Source organism: Diorhabda sublineata, chromosome 7 (assembly GCF_026230105.1).
Source record: "Diorhabda sublineata isolate icDioSubl1.1 chromosome 7, icDioSubl1.1, whole genome shotgun sequence".
In the NCBI taxonomy this organism is placed as follows: Eukaryota; Metazoa; Arthropoda; class Insecta; order Coleoptera; family Chrysomelidae; genus Diorhabda; species Diorhabda sublineata.
This window is the reverse complement of record NC_079480.1, coordinates 1,383,771-1,410,530: the sequence shown is the minus strand read 5'-3', so window position 1 is coordinate 1,410,530 and position 26,760 is coordinate 1,383,771. Positions and strand designations below refer to the sequence as shown.

Genomic DNA, 26,760 nt, shown 5'->3' with positions numbered 1-26,760 from the left:
CGAGCTTTTTTCAAGATACTCGACGTAGTTAAGTATTGCCAACATCGAGACAAGAGCCTCTCAAACTTCTAACGTCCTCTCGAAACCTATGACGTCATAAATGTAACAGGATTTCGACAAATGTTCATTCCCTCCCCATGACGTGATTGCAATATGATCTATATCAGTAGCGCGGCATATACAAAGTAATTTTAACAAAGAATAGTTTTTTGTAATCAATTATATATTTTCCTTTTTGCTTAATGACCTTCCATACCATATTTCTTTCGGTTTCTTGATTCCGCGCTCTTAAATTATCAGCATAAAACCGAACCAGGTGCGATTGAAGGTCATCGACATTTGTGAAAGTTTAACCATTCAAAGAATTCTGCATACTTCGAGATAAATGGTGCCAGATCGGGGCTGTATGCAGGATGTGGAATCACTTCACGGCTGAGCTCCAAAAATTTTCCACGAGGTTCTATAGATGTGTGAAGAACCGCATTATCACGGTGGAACACTATTAGACGTTTTTCTTTGAACGCTTCATCCAATTTCATTAATTGTTAACAGTAAACATCAGAATTGATCCTTTGGTTCCTCGGAAAAAAACACAACACTGACACCAAGATCGTTTTCGAACTAAATTACTGTACATTTTTCATCACCAGTGTTGATTTTCGCAAATGTTGATCCGTTCAATTCGTTGGATACCCAAATATCAAGCTTCTTAATTAGCACAGGACATTTCAACCTCTCCAACATCTATATGAGGATCCTCTTCAATTATGACTAAGATTTGGTCACCATCAACTCCAGTAGGTCGAACAGAAAGTTACCAGAAGTACTTTTGTTATAATTTTCTCCCCCTGAAGCTGTAATACAAACCCTCTATGACATCGGCAGTTCTCAGTTGTCCATCTTGTGTAATTGAAGCCTCTTCAACATTTATACCTGAGGATCCTCTTCAATTATGACTAAGATTTGGTCTTCATAAACTCCAGTAGGTCGAACAGAAAGTTACCAGAAGTACTTTTGTTATAATTTTCTCCCCCTGAAGCTGTAATACAAACCCTCTATGACATCGGCAGTTCTTAGTTGCCCATCTTGTGTAATTGAAGCCTCTTCAACATTTATACCTGAGGATCCTCTTCAATTATGACTAAGATTTGGTCACTATCAACTCCAGGAGGTCGACCGGAAAGTTACCAGAGCTACTTTTGTTATAATTTTCTCCCCCCGAAGCTGTAATACAAACCCTCTATGAGATCGGCAGTTCTTAGTTGTCCATCTTGTGTAATTGAAGCCTCTTCAACATTTATATGAGGATCCTCTTCAATTATGAGTAAGATTTGGTCACTATCAACTCCAGGAGGTCGACCGGAAAGTTACCAGAGCTACTTTTGTTATAATTTTCTCCCCCCGAAGCTGTAATACAAACCCTCTATGAGATCGGCAGTTCTTAGTTGTCCATCTTGTGTAATTGAAGCCTCTTCAACATTTATATGAGGATCCTCTTCAATTATGACTAAGATTTGGTCACCATCAACTCCAGTAGGTCGAACAGAAAGTTACCAGAAGTACTTTTGTTATAATTTTCTCCCCCTGAAGCTGTAATACAAACCCTCTATGACATCGGCAGTTCTCAGTTGTCCATCTTGTGTAATTGAAGCCTCTTCAACATTTATACCTGAGGATCCTCTTCAATTATGACTAAGATTTGGTCTTCATAAACTCCAGGAGGTCGACCAGAAAGTTACCAGAGCTACTTTTGTTATAATTTTCTCCACCTGAAGCTGTAATATATATATAAAAAAAAAAATGAATACTGACCTTGTCTGAACCATTTGACTTCTGGATCTGGTGATCCGCCGATACTGGAACACGTCAATTCTTGTATTTTCCCTTCGGTGACGGTGACATACGAACTCGGACTTATGACGGGCTGTTGCGGTACTGTGAGTACCGTCAAAGAGTACCTTTGAGCGTGGAGATCGGTACCGGAACCGCCGGCTTTTACTTTACATTCGAAAATTCCGTTATCTCGATCGTAACTTGCGTTCGATATCAAGAGATCGTAGATACCTTTATCTACTCGATAATTTAATCTGAAACAAAAGAAAATGATGCTGAATTTAACGAAATAGATGCAAAAACAAACGAGGAGTGATCCACCTCAAAAAAAAGGATCTAAAGCGCCAAAAGCGATAGTTAAAATCCAAAGGATTGAAAGGTTTGATGATGACGTTTGACCCTTTCATTTCTTCATCTAGAAACTTTTCTGTTGCTCTATTTCCAGTTCTTCTAGACGAGGAACCATTACTGGTTGCTCCGGGTCCATTAGGATCTCGGTGAAGTCCCTCAATTATTCCTTAACCATCCAAATCAACCGATTCGCGTCGTTGCGATTTTTTCCTTTCATCGAAATTCAACTTCATCTGCCCCACAGGAATTGACATAACAATTAAAGACAAAACAGATAACAATATAGAGTTGTTGCTCTATAATGTACACGCCACAGAGGAGATACAATAATCGCCGCCCTCAACCACCCACATGTATCGCCCCTCCGTGTGCTAACGCCTCAATTAATCCGGCTGCGGGTTTGAACCTCAGCATTTCCTGTTTGGCACAGATTGAGTTATCAAGTCAGGAAAGCGCCAGTTTCCGGTATCTAATCATTTTCCGTATGGGTAATTGTTATAGACCGAAATTTTCTATTAGGAGCGCGTCTCTGTTATTTGCTGCCTTTGTGATCGGGTACAACTGTCGTTTCCTTACAAATGAACTGAAACACCAATTGAAAAGCTAATTTAATTATTAGACTTTTTCGTTAATATACATTTCGTTAAAGTTATTTTCGTCGATAAAATTAATGGCTTTTAGTGCGTTAAAATTGAAATTTTAGTACCCTTACTAAGCGTTTTTCTGGGGACGATGTGTGGGGGTGTTAAGGAAATCTTAACCCTAAGTTTGTTGGGTTACGACCCTTGTCTCCCGGTCGCCATCTTAAATAAAGGGGTGAAAAGTTATTTTAGATGATATCTCGCGAACTATTGTCCCTACAAAAAATTCGTAAAGACGTAAATTGTAGGAAATCGTTTTGCCTACAATTTTGATTGTGACACTTTTTGCCATTAAACGCGAATTTAAAAAGTTATAAGTAAAAAAGTGTAAAAATTTTGTCGACAATTTTTTTTTCGCTCAATAATTTTTTACTTTTTGATTTTTCGATAAAATTGCGTTGAAACAATTTAAATTTATTACATATTATTTATTTTTTATTAGAATTGTTAATTTCAACGACTGTTAAATTTGATTGAATTCGATTTAGATTGACACGACGTTTTTCAATTCTAAAGCCTCTAGTCCAGAATTTACAACTTTTTAACTAACTGCTACATTTTTTGGAGGATTGTCTTTGAGTTTTTACGAAAAATGAAACAGAAAAATCCCGAACAAAGTGTGTTAAGACATGAATTTATTCACGTTGTTAACTACACTGATAAAAAAATTTTTTTCTTTTCTTACGATAAAATATTTCTCCGGTTAAACAAGTAGTCGTTTCTTTGAAATAAACCAACTTTTTTCTCAAAGAAAGATCGAATTCTAAGGATTCTTAAAACGAAATAAAAACGAATCAAAACAAATTGTCCATTGAAATGTTACAATGGACCCGGCCGCCATCTTTAATAAAGGGACATTTTTGACGATATCTCGCGAACTATTGTCCCTACAAAAAATTCGTAAAGACGTAAATCGTAGGAAATCGTTTTGCCTACAATTTTGTCTATAACACTTTTTGCCATTAAACGCGAATTTAAAAAGTTATGAGTAAAAAAGTGCAAAAATTTTGTCGACAATTTTTTTTTCGCTCAATAATTTTTTACTTTTTGATTTTTCGATAAAATTGCGTTGAAACAATTTAAATTTATTACATATTATTTATTTTTTATTAGAATTGTTAATTTCAACGACTGTTAAATTTGATTGAGTTCGATTTAGATTGACACGACGTTTTTCAATTCTAAAGCCTCTAGTCTAGAATTTACAACTTTTTAACTAACTTCTACATTTTTTGGAGGATTGTCTTTGAGTTTTTAAGGAAAATGAAACAGAAAAGTCCCGAACAAAGTGTGTTAAGACATGAATTTATTCACGTTGTTAACTACACTGATAAAAAAAAATTTTCTTTTCTTACGATAAATTATTTCTCCGGTTAAACAAGTAGTCGTTTCTTTGAAATAAACCAACTTTTTTCTCAAAGAAGGATCGAATTCTAAGGATTCTTAAAACGAAATAAAAACGAATCAAAACAAATTGTCCATTGAAATGTTGTCGAATGGACCCGGCTGCCATCTTTAATAAAGGGACATTTTTGAGGATATCTCGCGAACTATTGTCCCTACAAAAAATTCGTAAAGGCGTAAATTGTAGGAAATCGTTTTGCCTACAATTTTGTCTATAACACTTTTTGCCATTAAACGCGAATTTAAAAAGTTATGAGTAAAAAAGTGCAAAAATTTTGTCGACAATTTTTTTTTCGCCCAATAACTTTTTATTTTTTGATTTTTCGATAAAATTGCGTTGAAACAATTTAAATTTACTACATATTATCCATTTTTTACTAGAATTATTAATTTCAACGACTGTAAAATTTGATTGAGTTCGATTTAGATTGACACGACGTTTCTCAATTCTAAAGCCTCTAGTCTAGAATTTCCAACTTTTTAACTAACTGCTACATTTTTTGGAGGATTGTCTTTGAGTTTTTACGGAAAATGAAACAGAAAAGTCCCGAACAAAGTGTGTTAAGACATGAATTTATTCACGTTGTTAACTACACTGATAAAAAAAAATTTTCTTTTCTTACGATAAATTATTTCTCCAGTTAAACAAGTAGTCGTTTCTTTGAAAAAAACCAACTTTTTTCTCAAAGAAAGATCGAATTGTAAGGATTCTTAAAACGAAATAAAAACGAATCATAACAAATTGTCCATTGAAATGTTGTCGAATGGACCCGGCTGCCATCTTTAATAAAGGGACATTTTTGAGGATATCTCGCGAACTATTGTCCCTACAAAAAATTCGTAAAGACGTAAATTGTAGGAAATCGTTTTGCCTACAATTTTGTCTATAACACTTTTTGCCATTAAACGCGAATTTAAAAAGTTATGAGTAAAAAAGTGCAAAAATTTTGTCAACAACTTTTTTTTCGCTCAATAACTTATAATTTTTGATTTTTCGATAAAATTACTTTAGAACTTTTTTAGATCGTTCTTTGAGGATTAATTTTATATGTGGATTTTTTTAATTTCACTCATTCTTGCGGCCCATAGAGCGCTCCGAAAGTGCTGGGGCACCACAAAATATTTGTTACCATTTTCCATTTTGTTTTATTTTTCTTTTCTTTACAATTTTTTCTGAACATTTATCATTTTTAATCAACTGTGATTTCTAAGCAGGTAGAAAAGATCCAAATAGCTGTTTGATTTGTCACAAAATGCAGCTCGTTTCCACAGTCATCGATTATATCATCAGGTCCAATCGTGATTTGGGAAATATCAAAGTCCTGAAGATTGGAGCTGGAAGAATCAAACAAACACGTGGACGTCAATACAAGCTTCCAAGCCTCCAGCACCTCTAGAGCTTATGGAATTGATTTTCTGCAAATGTAAAGGAAATTATGTGGCTGCAGGAAAGCAGGCCTCAAATTCTCTGCAGTATGTCTTCATTTTTCTGGCGAAACTTGCAGGAAATATCAAAATTAACCGAAGAAAACGAATTAGAAGATGAAGTTCCAATGATGACTCCCAATTTTACCTCCCGTCATATCCCAAACCTTTATTTTTGACCCTGAAAGACAACTTGGACTATCAAAAAGAACTAAAATAGACTAGGTAGTACAAAATGCCAGGTAAATTTAATATCACCTAGAACTTATCTGTGGATTAGGCCTGTAAATGATAACAAATATTTTGCTTTTGGTACAACGTGGTGACCACTTTTAGAGCGCTCTATGAGCCACAAGAAAGAGTGGAATTCAAAAAACCCATATATAAAATTATTCCTCAAAGAACGATCTAAAAAATTGTTCTAAAGTAATTTTATCGAAAAATCAAAAATTAAAAAGTTATTGAGCGAAAAAAAAATTGTTGACAAAATTTTTGCACTTTTTTACTCATAACTTTTTAAATTCGCGTTTAATGGCAAAAAGTGTCATAAACAAAATTGTAGGCAAAACGATTTCCTACGATTTACGTCTTTACGAATTTTTTGTAGGGACAATAGTTCGCGAGATATCCTCAAAAATGTCCCTTTATTAAAGATGGCGGCCGGGTCCATTCGACAACATTTCAATGGACAATTTGTTATGATTCGTTTTTATTTCGTTTTAAGAATCCTTACAATTCGATCTTTCTTTGAGAAAAAAGTTGGTTTTTTTCAAAGAAACGACTACTTGTTTAACCGGAGAAATAATTTATCGTAAGAAAAGAAAAATTTTTATCAGTGTAGTTATCAACGTTTCATGTCATAATACACGTTGTTCGGGACTTTTCTGTTTCATTTTTCGTAAAAACTCAAAGGCAATCCTCCAAAAAATGTAGAAGTTAGTTAAAAGTTATAAATTCTAGACTAGAGGCTTTAGAATTGAAAAACGTCGTGTCAATCTAAATCGAACTCAATCAAATTTTACAGTCGTTGAAATTAATAATTCTACTAAAAAATGGATAATATGTAGTAAATTTAAATTGTTTCAACGCAATTTTATCGAAAAATCAAAAAATAAAAAGTTATTGGGCGAAAAAAAAAATTGTCGACAAAATTTTTGCACTTTTTCGCATATAACTATTTAAATTCGCGTTTAATGGCAAAAAGTGTCATAAACAAAATTGTAGGCAAAGCGATTTCCTACAATTTACGTCTTTACGAATTTTTTGTAGGGGCAATAGTTCGCGAGATATCCTCAAAAATGTCCCTTTATTAAAGATGGCGGCCGGGTCCATTGTAACATTTCAATGAACAATTTGTTTTGATTCGTTTTTATTTCGTTTTAAGAATCCTTAGAATTCGATCTTTCTTTGAGAAAAAAGTTGGTTTATTTCAAAGAAACGACTACTTGTTTAACTGGAGAAATATTTTATCGTAAGAAAAGAAAAAATTTTTTTTATCAGTGTAGTTAACAACGTGAATAAGTTCATGTTATAACACACTTTGTTTGGGACTTTTCTGTTTCATTTTTCGTAAAAACTCAAAGACAATCCTCCAAAAAATGTGGCAGTTAGTTAAAAGTTATAAATTCTAGACTAGAGGCTTTAGAATTGAAAAACGTCGTGTCAATCTAAATCGAACTCAATCAAATTTAACAGTCATTGAAATTAACAATTCTAATAAAAAATAAATAATATGTAATAAATTCAAATTGTGGCAACACAATTTCATCGAAAAATCAAAAAATAAAAAGTTATTGGGCGAAAAAAAAATTGTCGACAAAATTTTTGCACTTTTTCGCATATAACTTTTTAAATTCGCGTTTAATGGCAAAAAGTGTCATAAACAAAATTGTAGGCAAAGCGATTTCCTACAATTTACGTCTTTATGAATTTTTTGTAGGGGCAATAGTTCGCGAGATATCCTCAAAAATGTCCCTTTATTAAAGATGGCGGCCGGGTCCATTGTAACATTTCAATGAACAATTTGTTTTGATTCGTTTTTATTTCGTTTTAAGAATCCTTACAATTCGATCTTTCTTTGAGAAAAAAGTTGGTTTTTTTCAAAGAAACGACTACTTGTTTAACCGGAGAAATAATTTATCGTAAGAAAAGAAAAATTTTTATCAGTGTAGTTATCAACGTTTCATGTCATAATACACGTTGTTCGGGACTTTTCTGTTTCATTTTTCGTAAAAACTCAAAGGCAATCCTCCAAAAAATGTAGAAGTTAGTTAAAAGTTATAAATTCTAGACTAGAGGCTTTAGAATTGAAAAACGTCGTGTCAATCTAAATCGAACTCAATCAAATTTTACAGTCGTTGAAATTAATAATTCTACTAAAAAATGGATAATATGTAGTAAATTTAAATTGTTTCAACGCAATTTTATCGAAAAATCAAAAAATAAAAAGTTATTGGGCGAAAAAAAAAATTGTCGACAAAATTTTTGCACTTTTTCGCATATAACTATTTAAATTCGCGTTTAATGGCAAAAAGTGTCATAAACAAAATTGTAGGCAAAGCGATTTCCTACAATTTACGTCTTTACGAATTTTTTGTAGGGGCAATAGTTCGCGAGATATCCTCAAAAATGTCCCTTTATTAAAGATGGCGGCCGGGTCCATTGTAACATTTCAATGAACAATTTGTTTTGATTCGTTTTTATTTCGTTTTAAGAATCCTTAGAATTCGATCTTTCTTTGAGAAAAAAGTTGGTTTATTTCAAAGAAACGACTACTTGTTTAACTGGAGAAATAATTTATCGTAAGAAAAGAAAAAATTTTTTTTATCAGTGTAGTTATCAACGTGAATAAATTCATGTCTTAACACACTTTGTTCGGGACTTTTCTGTTTCATTTTCCGTAAAAACTCAAAGACAATCCTCCAAAAAATGTAGCAGTTAGTTAAAAAGTTATAAATTCTAGACTAGAGGCTTTTAGAATTGAAAAACGTCGTGTCAATCTAAATCGAACTCGAATAAACAGTTCCAGTAAAAAATAAATAATATGTAATAAATTTAAATTAGTAATTGAAATCGGCTTCAGAACGATAAAAACACGTGTTCTATGTAATTTTTGTTCGGAACATTGCACCAGTGAAATTATTGCAGGCTACACGATACAAATAATAACGTAGTAATTGGTATTCTTAAGCGTTTCGTATTTTGCGAGCTATTCTTAATTTCTTATACAGAGCCGGGTCGAGAACATCTCGACTATAAATTATAAAACAGCTGCATGTAGTCGAAATCGCTGCTATTCGTTTTAGAACACCTAGAGTTAACTACAAACGCATAGGATTAATATAAATTTTGTTTTTTGTTATAAAATATTCCAGGAATACAAATGGAGTTTCCGTTTCCGGAAGTTCACGATGCAGATCGCCGCCGATTTCCGAAGCGATTATCTGGAAGATCGAGTTCCTCAACTTCTTGAACGCTTTCCTCAAACTTTCCATAGTAAAATATGAGGAATTTTAACGTTTAAGTGTCCATTGGATCTGGATGATGACTGACGGACACGAAGAGTAACGCCTCGACTGTTGGAAACTTCGTAGAGCGATCCAGAATTCTTCGACGGAAGCGCTGTGTCTTTAAAAGTGCGTCAAAAATAAATGGAAACGATGTCGAAAAAATGACAAAAGTGGAAGCTACGACACTATTCTACGTATTAATGCAAATATATGATAAATTAAATACAGGGTATTGAGAAGAAACGGAAATTTCGGGATCGAATTGTGTCCCAAATTATCGAAATAAAACCATATGTTTAGACATCATATTATACATTGAAATACCATAAAATTTCGATGATTTATTACGTAGTATCATGTGCTGTATTTGACGATATAAACGAATCGATATTACAGACGAAAATACAGAGACGGCTTGTGCCCGATGGTTAGTAAACCGCGATTTAAACAAAAACTATCTATACAATATTTAAATTACAAAAAATCGATATATTTTCCTCCGATTTCATATTTACGTAACTTTTTCTCAATTTCTTTTAGTTATTTTACGTAAAAGAATAATTAACATTGTTTTCCCTGCACGAATAGTTTTTTTCTTCGTATAATAACCGTCGAACCGCCCTCGTATATTCCAGACTAAATATTTTTGTTTACTGCGGTGCTACAAGAAAAAAATATTTTAATCGTTATTTGATTAGATGGATTGTAAACAAGGGAGTTTACATCGAATACATTAAGACCGTCTCTGTTCGAACATACCACGCCGAACGTTAAAATTGATTCTATTTCAGGATAAATGATTTTCTGGAAATGTTTCGAAAATAGTACAGCTGCTCATTTGATTCCATTTATTATATCAATACATTTTACATTGTTCAAAATGCACAGCGAATGGTTTCGCGCTATAGTACGAATAAATACCATTCGGAATTATATATAATGAGATTTGCGGTTTACTAGAGGTGGGAATCGTTAATTGGAACTGTTATTACTTATATATAACAACAAACTTTTTAATATATTTTATTTAATAATTTATTATCGACAAATTCATCGCCATTCATGCAGGATGAATTAACCCAATTTATCATCTTCGATGGTACACTATGCCTACATGAAGTTGTAGCAACTTCGAGCTCTATGAGTTTTCTTGTGAGGGAACCATCTCGGTACTCAAGTCAAATATTTTGTAGCATCCGTCAATAATGTCTACGACATCCACGAGACAATTTTTCGACGATTAATTTATCTACTTCTCAGTTTTTTGGTCGTACCTCTTCACCGGGGCTATTGGCGTTTCTCCAGGAAATTAACTACTTTTTTTATCTTTCCAGGTTACTTAAGGTTGTTGGTTAGGTCAGGTTTACGTTAGTTCAGGTTGGGTTTACGTTAGTGCATGTTGAGTTTAGGTTAGCTTTACGTTGATTCAGGTTGGATTTACATTAGGTTAGGTAGATTCAGGTTGGGTTTACGTTAGTTCAGGTTGAATTAACGTTAGTGCAGGTTGAGTTCAGGTTTGGTTTACATTAAAACAGGTTGGGTTTACGTTAGTTCAGGTTGATTTTAGGTTAGGTTTAAGTTGATTCAAGTTGGATTTACTTTAGGTTAGGTAGATTCAGGTTGGGTTTACGTTAGTTCAGGTTGAATTGACGTTAGTGCAGGTTGAGTTCAGGTTTGGTTTACATTAAAACAGGTTGGGTTTACGTTAGTTCAGGTTGATTTTAGGTTAGGTTTAAGTTGATTCAAGTTGGATTTACTTTAGGTTAGGTAGATTCAGGTTGGGTTTACGTTAGTTCAGGTTGAATTGACGTTAGTGCAGGTTGAGTTCAGGTTTGGTTTACATTAAAACAGGTTGGGTTTACGTTAGTTCAGTTTGATTTTAGGTTAGGTTTAAGTTGATTCAAGTTGGATTTACTTTAGGTTAGGTAGATTCAGGTTGGGTTTACGTTAGTTCAGGTTGATTTTAGGTTAGGTTTACGTTGATTCAGGTTGGATTTACTTTAGGTTAGGTAGATTCAGGTTGGGTTTACGTTAGTTCAGGTTGAATTGACGTTAGTGCAGGTTGAGTTCAGGTTTGGTTTACATTAAAACAGGTTGGGTTTACGTTAGTTCAGGTTGATTTTAGGTTAGGTTTAAGTTGATTCAAGTTGGATTTACTTTAGGTTAGGTAGATTCAGGTTGGGTTTACGTTAGTTCAGGTTGAATTGACGTTAGTGCAGGTTGAGTTCAGGTTTGGTTTACATTAAAACAGGTTGGGTTTACGTTAGTTCAGGTTGATTTTAGGTTAGGTTTAAGTTGATTCAAGTTGGATTTACTTTAGGTTAGGTAGATTCAGGTTGGGTTTACGTTAGTTCAGGTTGAATTGACGTTAGTGCAGGTTGAGTTCAGGTTTGGTTTACATTAAAACAGGTTGGGTTTACGTTAGTTCAGGTTGATTTTAGGTTAGGTTTAAGTTGATTCAAGTTGGATTTACTTTAGGTTAGGTAGATTCAGGTTGGGTTTACGTTAGTTCAGGTTGAATTGACGTTAGTGCAGGTTGAGTTCAGGTTTGGTTTACATTAAAACAGGTAGGGTTTACGTTAGTTCAGGTTGATTTTAGGTTAGCTTTAAGTTGATTCAGGTTGGATTTACTTTAGTGCAGGTTGAGTTCAGGTTTGGTTTACATTAAAACAGGTTGGGTTTACGTTAGTTCAGGTTGATTTTAGGTTAGGTTTACGTTGATTCAGGTTGGATTTACTTTAGGTTAGGTAGATTCAGGTTGGGTTTACGTTAGTTCAGGTTGAATTGACGTTAGTGCAGGTTGAGTTCAGGTTTGGTTTACATTAAAACAGGTTGGGTTTACGTTAGTTCAGGTTGATTTTAGGTTAGCTTTACGTTGATTCAGGTTGGATTTACTTTAGGTTAGGTAGATTCAGGTTGGGTTTACGTTAGTTCAGGTTGAATTGACGTTAGTGCAGGTTGAGTTCAGGTTTGGTTTACATTAAAACAGGTTGGGTTTACGTTAGTTCAGGTTGATTTTAGGTTAGGTTTACGTTGATTCAGGTTGGATTTACATTAGGTTAGGTAGATTCAGGTTGGGTTTACGTTAATTCAGGTTGAATTGACGTTAGTGCAGGTTGAGTTCAGGTTTGGTTTACATTAAAACAGGTTGGGTTTACGTTAGTTCAGGTTGATTTTAGGTTAGGTTTAAGTTGATTCAAGTTGGATTTACTTTAGTGCAGGTTGATTCAGGTTGGGTTTACGTTAGTTCAGGTTGAATTGACGTTAGTGCAGGTTGAGTTCAGGTTTGGTTTACATTAAAACAGGTTGGGTTTACGTTAGTTCAGGTTGATTTTAGGTTAGGTTTAAGTTGATTCAAGTTGGATTTACTTTAGGTTAGGTAGATTCAGGTTGGGTTTACGTTAGTTCAGGTTGAATTGACGTTAGTGCAGGTTGAGTTCAGGTTTGGTTTACATTAAAACAGGTTGGGTTTACGTTAGTTCAGGTTGATTTTAGGTTAGGTTTAAGTTGATTCAGGTTGGATTTACTTTAGTGCAGGTTGAGTTCAGGTTTGGTTTACATTAAAACAGGTTGGGTTTACGTTAGTTCAGGTTGATTTTAGGTTAGGTTTAAGTTGATTCAAGTTGGATTTACATTAGGTTAGGTAGATTCAGGTTGGGTTTACGTTAGTTCAGGTTGAATTGACGTTAGTGCAGGTTGGTTTACATTGAAACAGGTTGGGTTTACGTTAGTTCAGGTTGAGTTCACGTTAGTTCAGACAATGTTTACGTTAGTATAAACAGAATCGGAAGTTTACCAATACAATTATTGGTAAAATGAACCAAATACCGTACAAAAATGGATTCCGCGATCTTGAAAACGTCAAATTAACGTGTTTTCTAGCCCGAACAGATACGGATATCTATATTTTCACAAATATTTTCGTTTCGTATGTTATCCAAACAAAAAAAAAGTGACAGTTTCAATTTCCGGATGACAATTTTACTAACTTCGGGCTTTAGTTTGAGGTTTTTTTTTTTCGTTTAACGTATACTTTTTCAATAAAATCGGATATCAAGGAGTTGTTTGTCTTTTAAAAGATTCCTGTAATTAACTTTCAGGAAGTTTTCAAGAATCTTGATTAGTTTGATTAAGGGAGTCAACGTATACAACTTTCGCGGGAAAATTACCTCAAAACAAATAAATAATTAATTGAATTTTCTCGCAAACGAGTTCGCCCTTATTTTTAAAACGTTTGAAAGCAACCGATAATATTTCTATACTATACGGGGTTGTTAAAATTTAATGACGCGCGTCAAGAACGTTTCCTCTGTTAAAGATGGTGTCGAAACGTGGTCAAAACATCAAAAATATGATATCTTGTAAATAAATACCGTAAAAATGCACCGGGAAGCGTTGAATTATTAGAAAGAGTTGCTTTTACTTTGTCTATTTTTCATTTTATTTATTTCCGCATCAAAAGATTCACTTTTACGTGTGCACGTTTCAGTTTTTTGCTTGTTTTCGAAATTCTGTTGACTGCAGATTCTGTTATGCATACGCTTAATTTATATTCAAACAGTGAGCTCCTCTCTGTGCCGCTAAGAGATGGAAAAGTGGAAGACGAGTGGGTTAAAGAATGAAGTAATTCTGTCTGGTACTCGCAACAATTTTCATCTTTGTTTTTACTTACAATAGAACAATTTGGTGTCGGGAAAACTTACGTTCGAATAACAATTTGCGAATGATTGAACGTTTTTTATTCGTAAACCGAGTAAACAGCTCGGCAGAATGTGAAATGGATATGAAATAATCGTTTTAGTTGGAAAATTCTTTGACGAGGTTTTTATTTCACTTATAATTCTGGCTGAATTGGAAAAAAACTCCGACTGGGTGATAGAAATTGTTGCGAGAGATCTATGCGGACAATTCTCTATCTATTGAGCTTGTTTTTGAGCGGCGTAAGCGCTTTAGTGAGTCCCAGAAGAGCACTGAAGATGACCAGCCTCCAGGTCGTCCTTTGACCGTTTCAACTGCGGAAACAGTGACCAAAATCAACCAAATTGTGCGTGCAGATCGTCGAATTAACATCCGGACGATTGCAGAGGCTGTAAACGCCGATAAAGACACGGTTAGAAAAAATTTACAAGAGGAATTACACATGACGAAAATCTGTGCCAAAAAATCTGTTTCCTGATCAAAAGGGACCCGATTTAGAAAAGTTAGTGCCAAAAAATCTGACTCCTGACCAAAAGCTTTTGCGTCAACGGGTCCGCTCAGAAAGGGACCCGATTCGAGTCTATGGAAGCGGTGAACCAGAGCTTCTCCAAAGAAGACTTCCAGCACTGCTTCGATCGATGGAGAAACCGTTTGGAAAGGTGTCCAATAGCCAGATCTCGTACGTAGGCAAATGGAGTTTTCGAAGAAACCATTTAGATGGGACCTAGTTACACAAAATGAGGAAAATCCCGCCGCTTTTAATGGAGAAGATGAACGAAAAACTCACCTATAATTGGTATCTAAGGGAACATTTCCTATGGCGACGTTATCGTGAGTTTGTTTTATTTTTCTGGCCCAGTAATAGGTTAGAGTGTCTTTAGAGGATTGAGGTTGGAATCTGCATTCCAACGTCACGTCCTCTCCTTCTCTGGTATCTCTGTTGCTGTCGTCAGACGATGCCCAAGTAACTGAAACGAAAAATATAAGAATTAGTCGCGAAAATGCAGTTTATTGATGCGTTAAAGTCGCTCGACATGACGAAATTCAAAGCGCAATGCGAGTCGCGATATTTCTGTACATTCCGACAACTATGCCAAAGTTGGCAACATCGCAAAGTTTCAATCTCTTCTTGTTTCAATGTAAACTCAAATTTTTTATTCAAATAATGAAAAAAAATGAAGATACAGTATACAAAATAGACATTTTCTTTATGTAGTTGAAACCTCTACATAAATTTGGTCCTTCGAGCCGGATTTTTAACTTTTTTTTTTCATTTTTATTAATTGGAGACGACGAAACCTGCGGCGAATCAGACGCAGGATAATCCGAAAATAGTTACAACCTTAATTTGTTTTTCAATTCGTTCATGTGTCAAAATTTTGATCTAAACGCTATATTTTTATTTATTTACATATTAAACGAATCTCACAAAGTCACGCCACTGCTTATCGTAGGAATATTTCGAAGAAATTGTGTACATACGCCTTTCGACAGCTTCGACCAATAGAAATGCATTTATATTAACGATTCGATGTTTTCATTGGTAGAGATGATGAGTCCACGTGGACTGACGGTTTGTTAAATGTTATACGGGGAGTAAAAATCATTTTTCATCTTAATTTGGTTGACATTTACCAATCTGACAGTTGTATAATTCAGTTTTGTTTGCTGAATCATCACCCTGGAATCAGATCGAGTTTAAACGTACAAATATCGCATTTCAAATTTCTTTGGACGAATTTACCACACCAAAAGGCCATGGAGTTTTCGAGACCTTGGAAAACTACGACTGAATTTATTAAAAATTGTTTTTTACGCATTTTCAATTGGGGAAATGGGTAGAAAATGAAATTTAGGAGGTTCTGAATTGAAAAAAAATTGACCGACACGTTGAAAAGTCGACGTTTCGTCCATTTTCACCGACTATTGAATATCTAAATGGGACTTAAAACGTTTTTAAGAGGCAGTAAATATCCCTGGTGTACGGAAACATCTATCGTTAGTTTTCTAACTAAACGTATTTTCTCTGGTGTACGAAACGAAAAGTTTCAGAAGTTGTATTTTTAGTTCAAGTGCACAAAAAATAAAACTGTCTTCCAATGAAGATATATTGGTCCTTCAGATATTTATATCTCGAGAATTCCCATTCATCTCCTTGATATACATACTGTACATAGAAGTTATTTTTCTGGGGAATGTTGATGTGTCAAATCTGTTTTAAATGTTTTTTTTTTTCGAGATAAAATATATTTACCTACCATCGTTTTATTTTAAGTTGTTTTTGGTATCCCGTGAACTATTTTTTTAAATCTTTTACACTGATAGACGATTCACGAGCCCAGATATATCAGCTCAGATCAATGAAACCTTCAATACTTCCACAGCGAAAAGGATATTAAAAGAAGCTGGTCCTTTTGGAAGGGAATAACATTGCAGTTGGCTAAAAGACACAAAGTTTAAAGTTTTTTGTTCTAACAGAAGATCAAAGACAGAACGGATCTTTGATTCATGCTTGATCCCAACTATAAAGGTTGGTGAAGACTCTGAGATGGTCTGTGAATGTTTTGGAGGAAACCTCGTAACTATAAAAGGGTATTTGTAGATAAAAGACTATAAAAATATTACAAAGGAACACGTAGTACGTTCTGGTGACTACCTGCTACATCTACTATTGTTTTCCAAAGGATTGAGAGAAGCTGATCCTTTTGGAAGGGCGACAGCGTGAAAATTTCGTCAAAATAACATTGCAGTTGACTAAAAGACATAAAAATTGAACGCAATAAGATTAACGAGTCAAGGTTTGAGGTTTTTTGTTCTAACAGAAGATCAAAGACAGAACGGATCTTTGATTCATGCTTGATCCCAACTATAAAGGTTGGTGAAGACTCTGAGATGGTCTGGGAATGTTTTGGAGGAAACCTCGTAACTATAAAAGGGTATTTGTAGATAAAAGACTATAAAAATATTACAAAGGAACACGTAGTACGTTCTGGTGACTACCTGCTACATCTACTATTGTTTTCCAAAGGATTGAGAGAAGCTGACCCTTTTGGAAGGGCGACAGCGTGGAAATTTCGTCAAAATAACATTGCAGTTGACTAAAAGACATAAAAATTGAACGCAATAAGATTAACGAGTCAAGGTTTGAGGTTTTTTGTTCTAACAGAAGATCAAAGACAGAACGGATCTTTGATTCATGCTTGATCCCAACTATAAAGGTTGGTGAAGACTCTGAGATGGTCTGGGAATGTTTTGGAGGAAACCTCGTAACTATAAAAGGGTATTTGTAGATAAAAGACTATAAAAATATTACAAAGGAACACGTAGTACGTTCTGGTGACTACCTGCTACATCTACTATTGTTTTCCAAAGGATTGAGAGAAGCTGATCCTTTTGGAAGGGCGACAGCGTGAAAATTTCGTCAAAATAACATTGCAGTTGACTAAAAGACATAAAAATTGAACGCAATAAGATTAACGAGTCAAGGTTTGAGGTTTTTTGTTCTAACAGAAGATCAAAGACAGAACGGATCTTTGATTCATGCTTGATCCCAACTATAAAGGTTGGTGAAGACTCTGAGATGGTCTGTGAATGTTTTGGAGGAAACCTCGTAACTATAAAAGGGTATTTGTAGATAAAAGACTATAAAAATATTACAAAGGAACACGTAGTACGTTCTGGTGACTACCTGCTACATCTACTATTGTTTTCCAAAGGATTGAGAGAAGCTGACCCTTTTGGAAGGGCGACAGCGTGGAAATTTCGTCAAAATAACATTGCAGTTGACTAAAAGACATAAAAATTGAACGCAATAAGATTAACGAGTCAAGGTTTGAGGTTTTTTGTTCTAACAGAAGATCAAAGACAGAACGGATCTTTGATTCATGCTTGATCCCAACTATAAAGGTTGGTGAAGACTCTGAGATGGTCTGGGAATGTTTTGGAGGAAACCTCGTAACTATAAAAGGGTATTTGTAGATAAAAGACTATAAAAATATTACAAAGGAACACGTAGTACGTTCTGGTGACTACCTGCTACATCTACTTTTGTTTTCTAAAGGATTGAGAGAAGCTGACCCTTTTGGAAGGGCGACAGCGAGGAAATTTCGTCAAAATAACATTGCAGTTGGCTAAAAGACATAAAAATTGAACGCAATAAGATTAACGAGTCAAGGTTTGAGGTTTTTTGTTCTAACAGAAGATCAAAGACAGAACGGATCTTTGATTCATGCTTGATCCCAACTATAAAGGTTGGTGAAGACTCTGAGATGGTCTGGGAATGTTTTGGAGGAAACCTCGTAACTATAAAAGGGTATTTGTAGATAAAAGACTATAAAAATATTACAAAGGAACACGTAGTACGTTCTGGTGACTACCTGCTACATCTACTATTGTTTTCCAAAGGATTGAGAGAAGCTGACCCTTTTGGAAGGGCGACAGCGTGGAAATTTCGTCAAAATAACATTGCAGTTGACTAAAAGACATAAAAATTGAACGCAATAAGATTAACGAGTCAAGGTTTGAGGTTTTTTGTTCTAACAGAAGATCAAAGACAGAACGGATCTTTGATTCATGCTTGATCCCAACTATAAAGGTTGGTGAAGACTCTGAGATGGTCTGGGAATGTTTTGGAGGAAACCTCGTAACTATAAAAGGGTATTTGTAGATAAAAGACTATAAAAATATTACAAAGGAACACGTAGTACGTTCTGGTGACTACCTGCTACATCTACTTTTGTTTTCTAAAGGATTGAGAGAAGCTGACCCTTTTGGAAGGGCGACAGCGAGGAAATTTCGTCAAAATAACATTGCAGTTGGCTAAAAGACATAAAAATTGAACGCAATAAGATTAACGAGTCAAGGTTTGAGGTTTTTTGTTCTAACAGAAGATCAAAGACAGAACGGATCTTGGATTCATGCTTGATTCCAACTGTAAAGGTTGGAGAAGACTCTGTGATGGTCTGGGGATGTTTTGGAGGAAACTTCATAATTATAAAAGGGATTTTGTAGATAAAAGGCTATAAAATTATTACAAAGGAACACGTAGTACGTTTTGGCCACTACCTGATCCATCTACTTTTGTTTTCTAAAGGATTGAGAGAAGCTGATCCTTTTGGAAGGGCGACAGCGTGGAAATTTCGTCAAAATAACATTGCAGTTGGCTAAAAGACATAAAAATTGAACGCAATAAGATTAACGAGTCAAGGTTTGAGGTTTTTTGTTCTAACAGAAGATCAAAGACAGAACGGATCTTGGATTCATGCTTGATTCCAACTGTAAAGGTTGGAGAAGACTCTGTGATGGTCTGGGGATGTTTTGGAGGAAACCTCATAATTATAAAAGGGATTTTGTAGATAAAAGGCTATAAAATTATTACAAAGGAACACGTAGTACGTTTTGGCCACTACCTGATCCATCTACTTTTGTTTTCTAAAGGATTGAGAGAAGCTGATCCTTTTGGAAGGGCGACAGCGTGGAAATTTCGTCAAAATAACATTGCAGTTGGCTAAAAGACATAAAAATTGAACGCAATAAGATTAACGAGTCAAGGTTTGAGGTTTTTTGTTCTAACAGAAGATCAAAGACAGAACGGATCTTGGATTCATGCTTGATTCCAACTGTAAAGGTTGGAGAAGACTCTGTGATGGTCTGGGGATGTTTTGGAGGAAACTTCATAATTATAAAAGGGATTTTGTAGATAAAAGGCTATAAAATTATTACAAAGGAACACGTAGTACGTTTTGGCCACTACCTGATCCATCTACTTTTGTTTTCTAAAGGATTGAGAGAAGCTGATCCTTTTGGAAGGGCGACAGCGTGGAAATTTCGTCAAAATAACATTGCAGTTGACTAAAAGACATAAAAATTGAACGCAATAAGATTAACGAGTCAAGGTTTGAGGTTTTTTGTTCTAACAGAAGATCAAAGACAGAACGGATCTTGGATTCATGCTTGATCCCAACTATAAAGGTTGGTGAAGACTCTGAGATGGTCTGGGGATGTTTTGGAGGAAATCTCGTAACTATAAAAGGGATTTTGTAGATAAAAGGCTATAAAATTATTACAAAGGAACACGTAGTACGTTTTGGCCACTACCTGATCCATCTACTTTTGTTTTCTAAAGGATTGAGAGAAGCTGATCCTTTTGGAAGGGCGACAGCGTGGAAATTTCGTCAAAATAACATTACAGTTGGCTAAAAGACATAAAAATTGAACGCAATAAGATTAACGAGTCAAGGTTTGAGGTTTTTTGTTCTAACAGAAGATCAAAGACAGAACGGATCTTTGATTCATGCTTGATCCCAACTATAAAGGTTGGTGAAGACTCTGAGATGGTCTGGGGATGTTTTGGAGGAAATCTCGTAACTATAAAAGGGATTTTGTAGATAAAAGGCTATAAAATTATTACAAAGGAACACGTAGTACGTTTTGGCCACTACCTGATCCATCTACTTTTGTTTTCTAAAGGATTGAGAGAAGCTGATCCTTTTGGAAGGGCGACAGCGAGGAAACTTCGTCAAAATAACATTACAGTTGGCTAAAAGACATAAAAATTGAACGCAATAAGATTAACGAGTCAAGGTTTGAGGTTTTTTGTTCTAACAGAAGATCAAAGACAGAACGGATCTTTGATTCATGCTTGATCCCAACTATAAAGGTTGGTGAAGACTCTGAGATGGTCTGGGGATGTTTTGGAGGAAATCTCGTAACTATAAAAGGGATTTTGTAGATAAAAGGCTATAAAATTATTACAAAGGAACACGTAGTACGTTTTGGCCACTACCTGATCCATCTACTTTTGTTTTCTAAAGGATTGAGAGAAGCTGATCCTTTTGGAAGGGCGACAGCGAGGAAACTTCGTCAAAATAACATTACAGTTGGCTAAAAGACATAAAAATTGAACGCAATAAGATTAACGAGTCAAAGTTTGAGGTTTTTTGTTCTAACAGAAGATCAAAGACAGAACGGATCTTGGATTCATGCTTGATTCCAACTGTAAAGGTTGGAGAAGACTCTGTGATGGTCTGGGGATGTTCTGGAGGAAACCTCGTAACTATAGAAGATAAAAGGCCTTTTTGAAAGGGTGACAGTTAGGAAATCTCGTGATAATGACCAATGAGTATCGTTATGAAGAAGATTGGGTTCTTGATGTTGTTCCAGGAATATTGACTAATAGTTCATTGTTCTTTGGTCGAAAAGAAACATTCAATTATTGATATTGACAGGAATCAATTTCGTTTCAATGATTTTTCTTTCCTTGTACAATGAATTCGTTATTCAAAAATACTTTACGTACTATTTTCGAAATGAAATGAAAATTTTCATATTCCGATTGTGTTAAATTGTACGAAATCGCAAAGAAAAATGTAATTTCATACTTTCCGTGACGAGAATCTAAAATAGCCCGCGAAAATCTTTTGAAAATCCTTCAATCTAAAAAAGTGATGAAATTCGTCATGTCTGGAAACAAAACACGTATATTGTAGTAAAAATATGGATATACGGACAACATTTGGTTTGTTTTATTTATCTCTTCCATGTTTCTTGGAGAATCAGACGGATCCAACACGATGAGTTGCCTCATTAAAGTTGCTCGTTAAGGAGTTTGATCGGTAAATGGTTAAAAGGATCGAGGCGGATCAAATTTTAACCCCTTTCTTGCACGCGCACCAACTTGCTCCGAATATTATCGACTAGACTTGAATAAACATGTTTTGTATTCAAGTTTTCGATGTTCCCGGTGACATGTTTGAACCAGTATTCATGCCGGCCCGACCAAACCGAATTGACACCTTCGTAAATGCTATTTTTGAAATTACGTTAGAAAATAGCTCAAATTAAAAGCGGATACATTTTGAGGTTTAAATTTGAATAATTTATCATTTGTATATAATTCCAGATATGGAACCTTTTTTTTTTATACGCGAAATTTAACAAAAGAAAAATGTTTCGAATCGAGCTATAAAAATATTCGAAATCTCGCAATTTCTATTCATATAATGTTTATGGAACATAAAAGTGGTTTTAAGGTTTAGATTTGATTATTTTTTGCGATTGGGTCAAAGAAAAGTCATTTAAAATCTGTATATTTATATTGTAGAGATGCAGAATCTCGAATTCGACAATTATTTATTTTAATTTTATTTTTAATTTATTTTTAATTTATTAATTTCAAATCTTATTAACCTCAAAAATCTTGCAACCTTTTCTACAACAACTTTCAAATCTCATTAACCTCAAAAATCTTGCAAACTTTTATTAGTTTCACCTGTATATTTATATTGTAGAGATGGAGAATCTCGAATTCGACAATTATTCATTCTACAACTAATTTCAAATCTTATTAACCTCAAAAATCTTGCAACCTTTTCTACAACAACTTTCAAATCTCATTAACCTCAAAAATCTTGCAAACTTTTATTAGTTTCACCTGTATATTTATATTGTAGAGATGCAGAATCTCGAATTCGACAATTATTCATTCTACAACTAATTTCAAATCTTATTAACTCAAAAATCTTGCAACCTTTTCTACAACAACTTTCAAATCTCATTAACCTCAAAAATCTTGCAAACTTTTATTAGTTTCACCTGTATATTTATATTGTAAAGATGGAGAATCTCGAATTCGACAATTATTCATTCTACAACTAATTTCAAATCTTATTAACCTCAAAAATCTTGCAACCTTTTCTACAACTACTTTCAAATCTCATTAACCTCAAAAATCTTGCAAACTTTTATTAGTTTCACCTGTATATTTATATTGTAGAGATGGAGAATCTCGAATTCGACAATTATTCATTCTACAACTAATTTCAAATCTTATTAACCTCAAAAATCTTGCAAGCTTTTCTACAACAACTTTCAAATCTCATTAACCTCAAAAATCTTGCAAACTTTTATTAGTTTCACCTGTATATTTATATTGTAGAGATGGAGAATCTCGAATTCGACAATTATTCATTCTACAACTAATTTCAAATCTTATTAACCTCAAAAATCTTGCAAGCTTTTCTACAACAACTTTCAAATCTCATTAACCTCAAAAATCTTGCAAACTTTTATTAGTTTCACCTGTATATTTATATTGTAGAGATGGAGAATCTCGAATTCGACAATTATTCATTCTACAACTAATTTCAAATCTTATTAACCTCAAAAATCTTGCAACCTTTTCTACAACTACTTTCAAATCTCATTAACCTCAAAAATCTTGCAAACTTTTATTAGTTTCACCTGTATATTTATATTGTAGAGATGCAGAATCTCGAATTCGACAATTATTCATTCTACAACTAATTTCAAATCTTATTAACTCAAAAATCTTGCAACCTTTTCTACAACAACTTTCAAATCTCATTAACCTCAAAAATCTTGCAAACTTTTATTAGTTTCACCTGTATATTTATATTGTAGAGATGGAGAATCTCGAATTCGACAATTATTCATTCTACAACTAATTTCAAATCTTATTAACCTCAAAAATCTTGCAAGCTTTTCTACAACAACTTTCAAATCTCATTAACCTCAAAAATCTTGCAAACTTTTATTAGTTTCACCTGTATATTTATATTGTAGAGATGGAGAATCTCGAATTCGACAATTATTCATTCTACAACTAATTTCAAATCTTATTAACCTCAAAAATCTTGCAACCTTTTCTACAACTACTTTCAAATCTCATTAACCTCAAAAATCTTGCAAACTTTTATTAGTTTCACCTGTATATTTATATTGTAGAGATGCAGAATCTCGAATTCGACAATTATTCATTCTACAACTAATTTCAAATCTTATTAACTCAAAAATCTTGCAACCTTTTCTACAACAACTTTCAAATCTCATTAACCTCAAAAATCTTGCAAACTTTTATTAGTTTCACCTGTATATTTATATTGTAAAGATGGAGAATCTCGAATTCGACAATTATTCATTCTACAACTAATTTCAAATCTTATTAACCTCAAAAATCTTGCAACCTTTTCTACAACAACTTTCAAATCTCATTAACCTCAAAAATCTTGCAAACTTTTATTAGTTTCACCTGTATATTTATATTGTAGAGATGGAGAATCTCGAATTCGACAATTATTCATTCTACAACTAATTTCAAATCTTATTAACCTCAAAAATCTTGCAACCTTTTCTACAACTACTTTCAAATCTCATTAACCTCAAAAATCTTGCAAACTTTTATTAGTTTCACCTGTATATTTATATTGTAGAGATGCAGAATCTCGAATTCGACAATTATTCATTCTACAACTAATTTCAAATCTTATTAACTCAAAAATCTTGCAACCTTTTCTACAACAACTTTCAAATCTCATTAACCTCAAAAATCTTGCAAACTTTTATTAGTTTCACCTGTATATTTATATTGTAAAGATGGAGAATCTCGAATTCGACAATTATTCATTCTACAACTAATTTCAAATCTTATTAACTCAAAAATCTTGCAACCTTTTCTACAACAACTTTCAAATCTCATTAACCTCAAAAATCTTGCAAACTTTTATTAGTTTCACCTGTATATTTATATTGTAAAGATGGAGAATCTCGAATTCGACAATTATTCATTCTACAACTAATTTCAAATCTTATTAACCTCAAAAATCTTGCAACCTTTTCTACAACTACTTTCAAATCTCATTAACCTCAAAAATCTTGCAAACTTTTATTAGTTTCACCTGTATATTTATATTGTAGAGATGGAGAATCTCGAATTCGACAATTATTCATTCTACAACTAATTTCAAATCTTATTAACCTCAAAAATCTTGCAACCTTTTCTACAACAACTTTCAAATCTCATTAACCTCAAAAATCTTGCAAACTTTTATTAGTTTCACCTGTATATTTATATTGTAGAGATGGAGAATCTCGAATTCGACAATTATTCATTCTACAACTAATTTCAAATCTTATTAACCTCAAAAATCTTGCAACCTTTTCTACAACAACTTTCAAATCTCATTAACCTCAAAAATCTTGCAAACTTTTATTAGTTTCACCTGTATATTTATATTGTAGAGATGGAGAATCTCGAATTCGACAATTATTCATTCTACAACTAATTTCAAATCTTATTAACCTCAAAAATCTTGCAAGCTTTTCTACAACAACTTTCAAATCTCATTAACCTCAAAAATCTTGCAAACTTTTATTAGTTTCACCTGTATATTTATATTGTAGAGATGGAGAATCTCGAATTCGACAATTATTCATTCTACAACTAATTTCAAATCTTATTAACCTCAAAAATCTTGCAACCTTTTCTACAACTACTTTCAAATCTCATTAACCTCAAAAATCTTGCAAACTTTTATTAGTTTCACCTGTATATTTATATTGTAGAGATGCAGAATCTCGAATTCGACAATTATTCATTCTACAACTAATTTCAAATCTTATTAACCTCAAAAATCTTGCAACCTTTTCTACAACAACTTTCAAATCTCATTAACCTCAAAAATCTTGCAAACTTTTATTAGTTTCACCTGTATATTTATATTGTAGAGATGGAGAATCTCGAATTCGACAATTATTCATTCTACAACTAATTTCAAATCTTATTAACCTCAAAAATCTTGCAACCTTTTCTACAACAACTTTCAAATCTCATTAACCTCAAAAATCTTGCAAACTTTTATTAGTTTCACCTGTATATTTATATTGTAGAGATGGAGAATCTCGAATTCGACAATTATTCATTCTACAACTAATTTCAAATCTTATTAACCTCAAAAATCTTGCAACCTTTTCTACAACTACTTTCAAATCTCATTAACCTCAAAAATCTTGCAAACTTTTATTAGTTTCACCTGTATATTTATATTGTAGAGATGCAGAATCTCGAATTCGACAATTATTCATTCTACAACTAATTTCAAATCTTATTAACCTCAAAAATCTTGCAACCTTTTCTACAACTACTTTCAAATCTCATTAACCTCAAAAATCTTGCAAACTTTTATTAGTTTCACCTGTATATTTATATTGTAGAGATGGAGAATCTCGAATTCGACAATTATTCATTCTACAACTAATTTCAAATCTTATTAACCTCAAAAATCTTGCAAGCTTTTCTACAACAACTTTCAAATCTCATTAACCTCAAAAATCTTGCAAACTTTTATTAGTTTCACCTGTATATTTATATTGTAGAGATGGAGAATCTCGAATTCGACAATTATTCATTCTACAACTAATTTCAAATCTTATTAACCTCAAAAATCTTGCAACCTTTTCTACAACTACTTTCAAATCTCATTAACCTCAAAAATCTTGCAAACTTTTATTAGTTTCACCTGTATATTTATATTGTAGAGATGCAGAATCTCGAATTCGACAATTATTCATTCTACAACTAATTTCAAATCTTATTAACTCAAAAATCTTGCAACCTTTTCTACAACAACTTTCAAATCTCATTAACCTCAAAAATCTTGCAAACTTTTATTAGTTTCACCTGTATATTTATATTGTAAAGATGGAGAATCTCGAATTCGACAATTATTCATTCTACAACTAATTTCAAATCTTATTAACTCAAAAATCTTGCAACCTTTTCTACAACAACTTTCAAATCTCATTAACCTCAAAAATCTTGCAAACTTTTATTAGTTTCACCTGTATATTTATATTGTAAAGATGGAGAATCTCGAATTCGACAATTATTCATTCTACAACTAATTTCAAATCTTATTAACCTCAAAAATCTTGCAACCTTTTCTACAACTACTTTCAAATCTCATTAACCTCAAAAATCTTGCAAACTTTTATTAGTTTCACCTGTATATTTATATTGTAGAGATGGAGAATCTCGAATTCGACAATTATTCATTCTACAACTAATTTCAAATCTTATTAACCTCAAAAATCTTGCAACCTTT

General features: G+C 33.4%; 1 protein-coding gene across 2 annotated transcripts in view; it reads right to left on the bottom strand.

Moving 5' to 3' along the window:
• LOC130446443 (contactin-5) overlaps positions 1-26,760 on the bottom strand; it is a 303,482-nt gene that overhangs the window by 53,198 nt on the left and 223,524 nt on the right. For both annotated transcript variants that reach the window (XM_056782712.1, XM_056782711.1), the window contains exons 2-3: positions 14,649-14,829; positions 1,813-2,087 (exon numbers count right to left, since the gene is read on the bottom strand). In XM_056782712.1, coding sequence (XP_056638690.1) covers positions 1,813-2,087; positions 14,649-14,829 — 456 coding nt within the window. The remainder of the gene's footprint in view (positions 1-1,812; positions 2,088-14,648; positions 14,830-26,760) is intronic.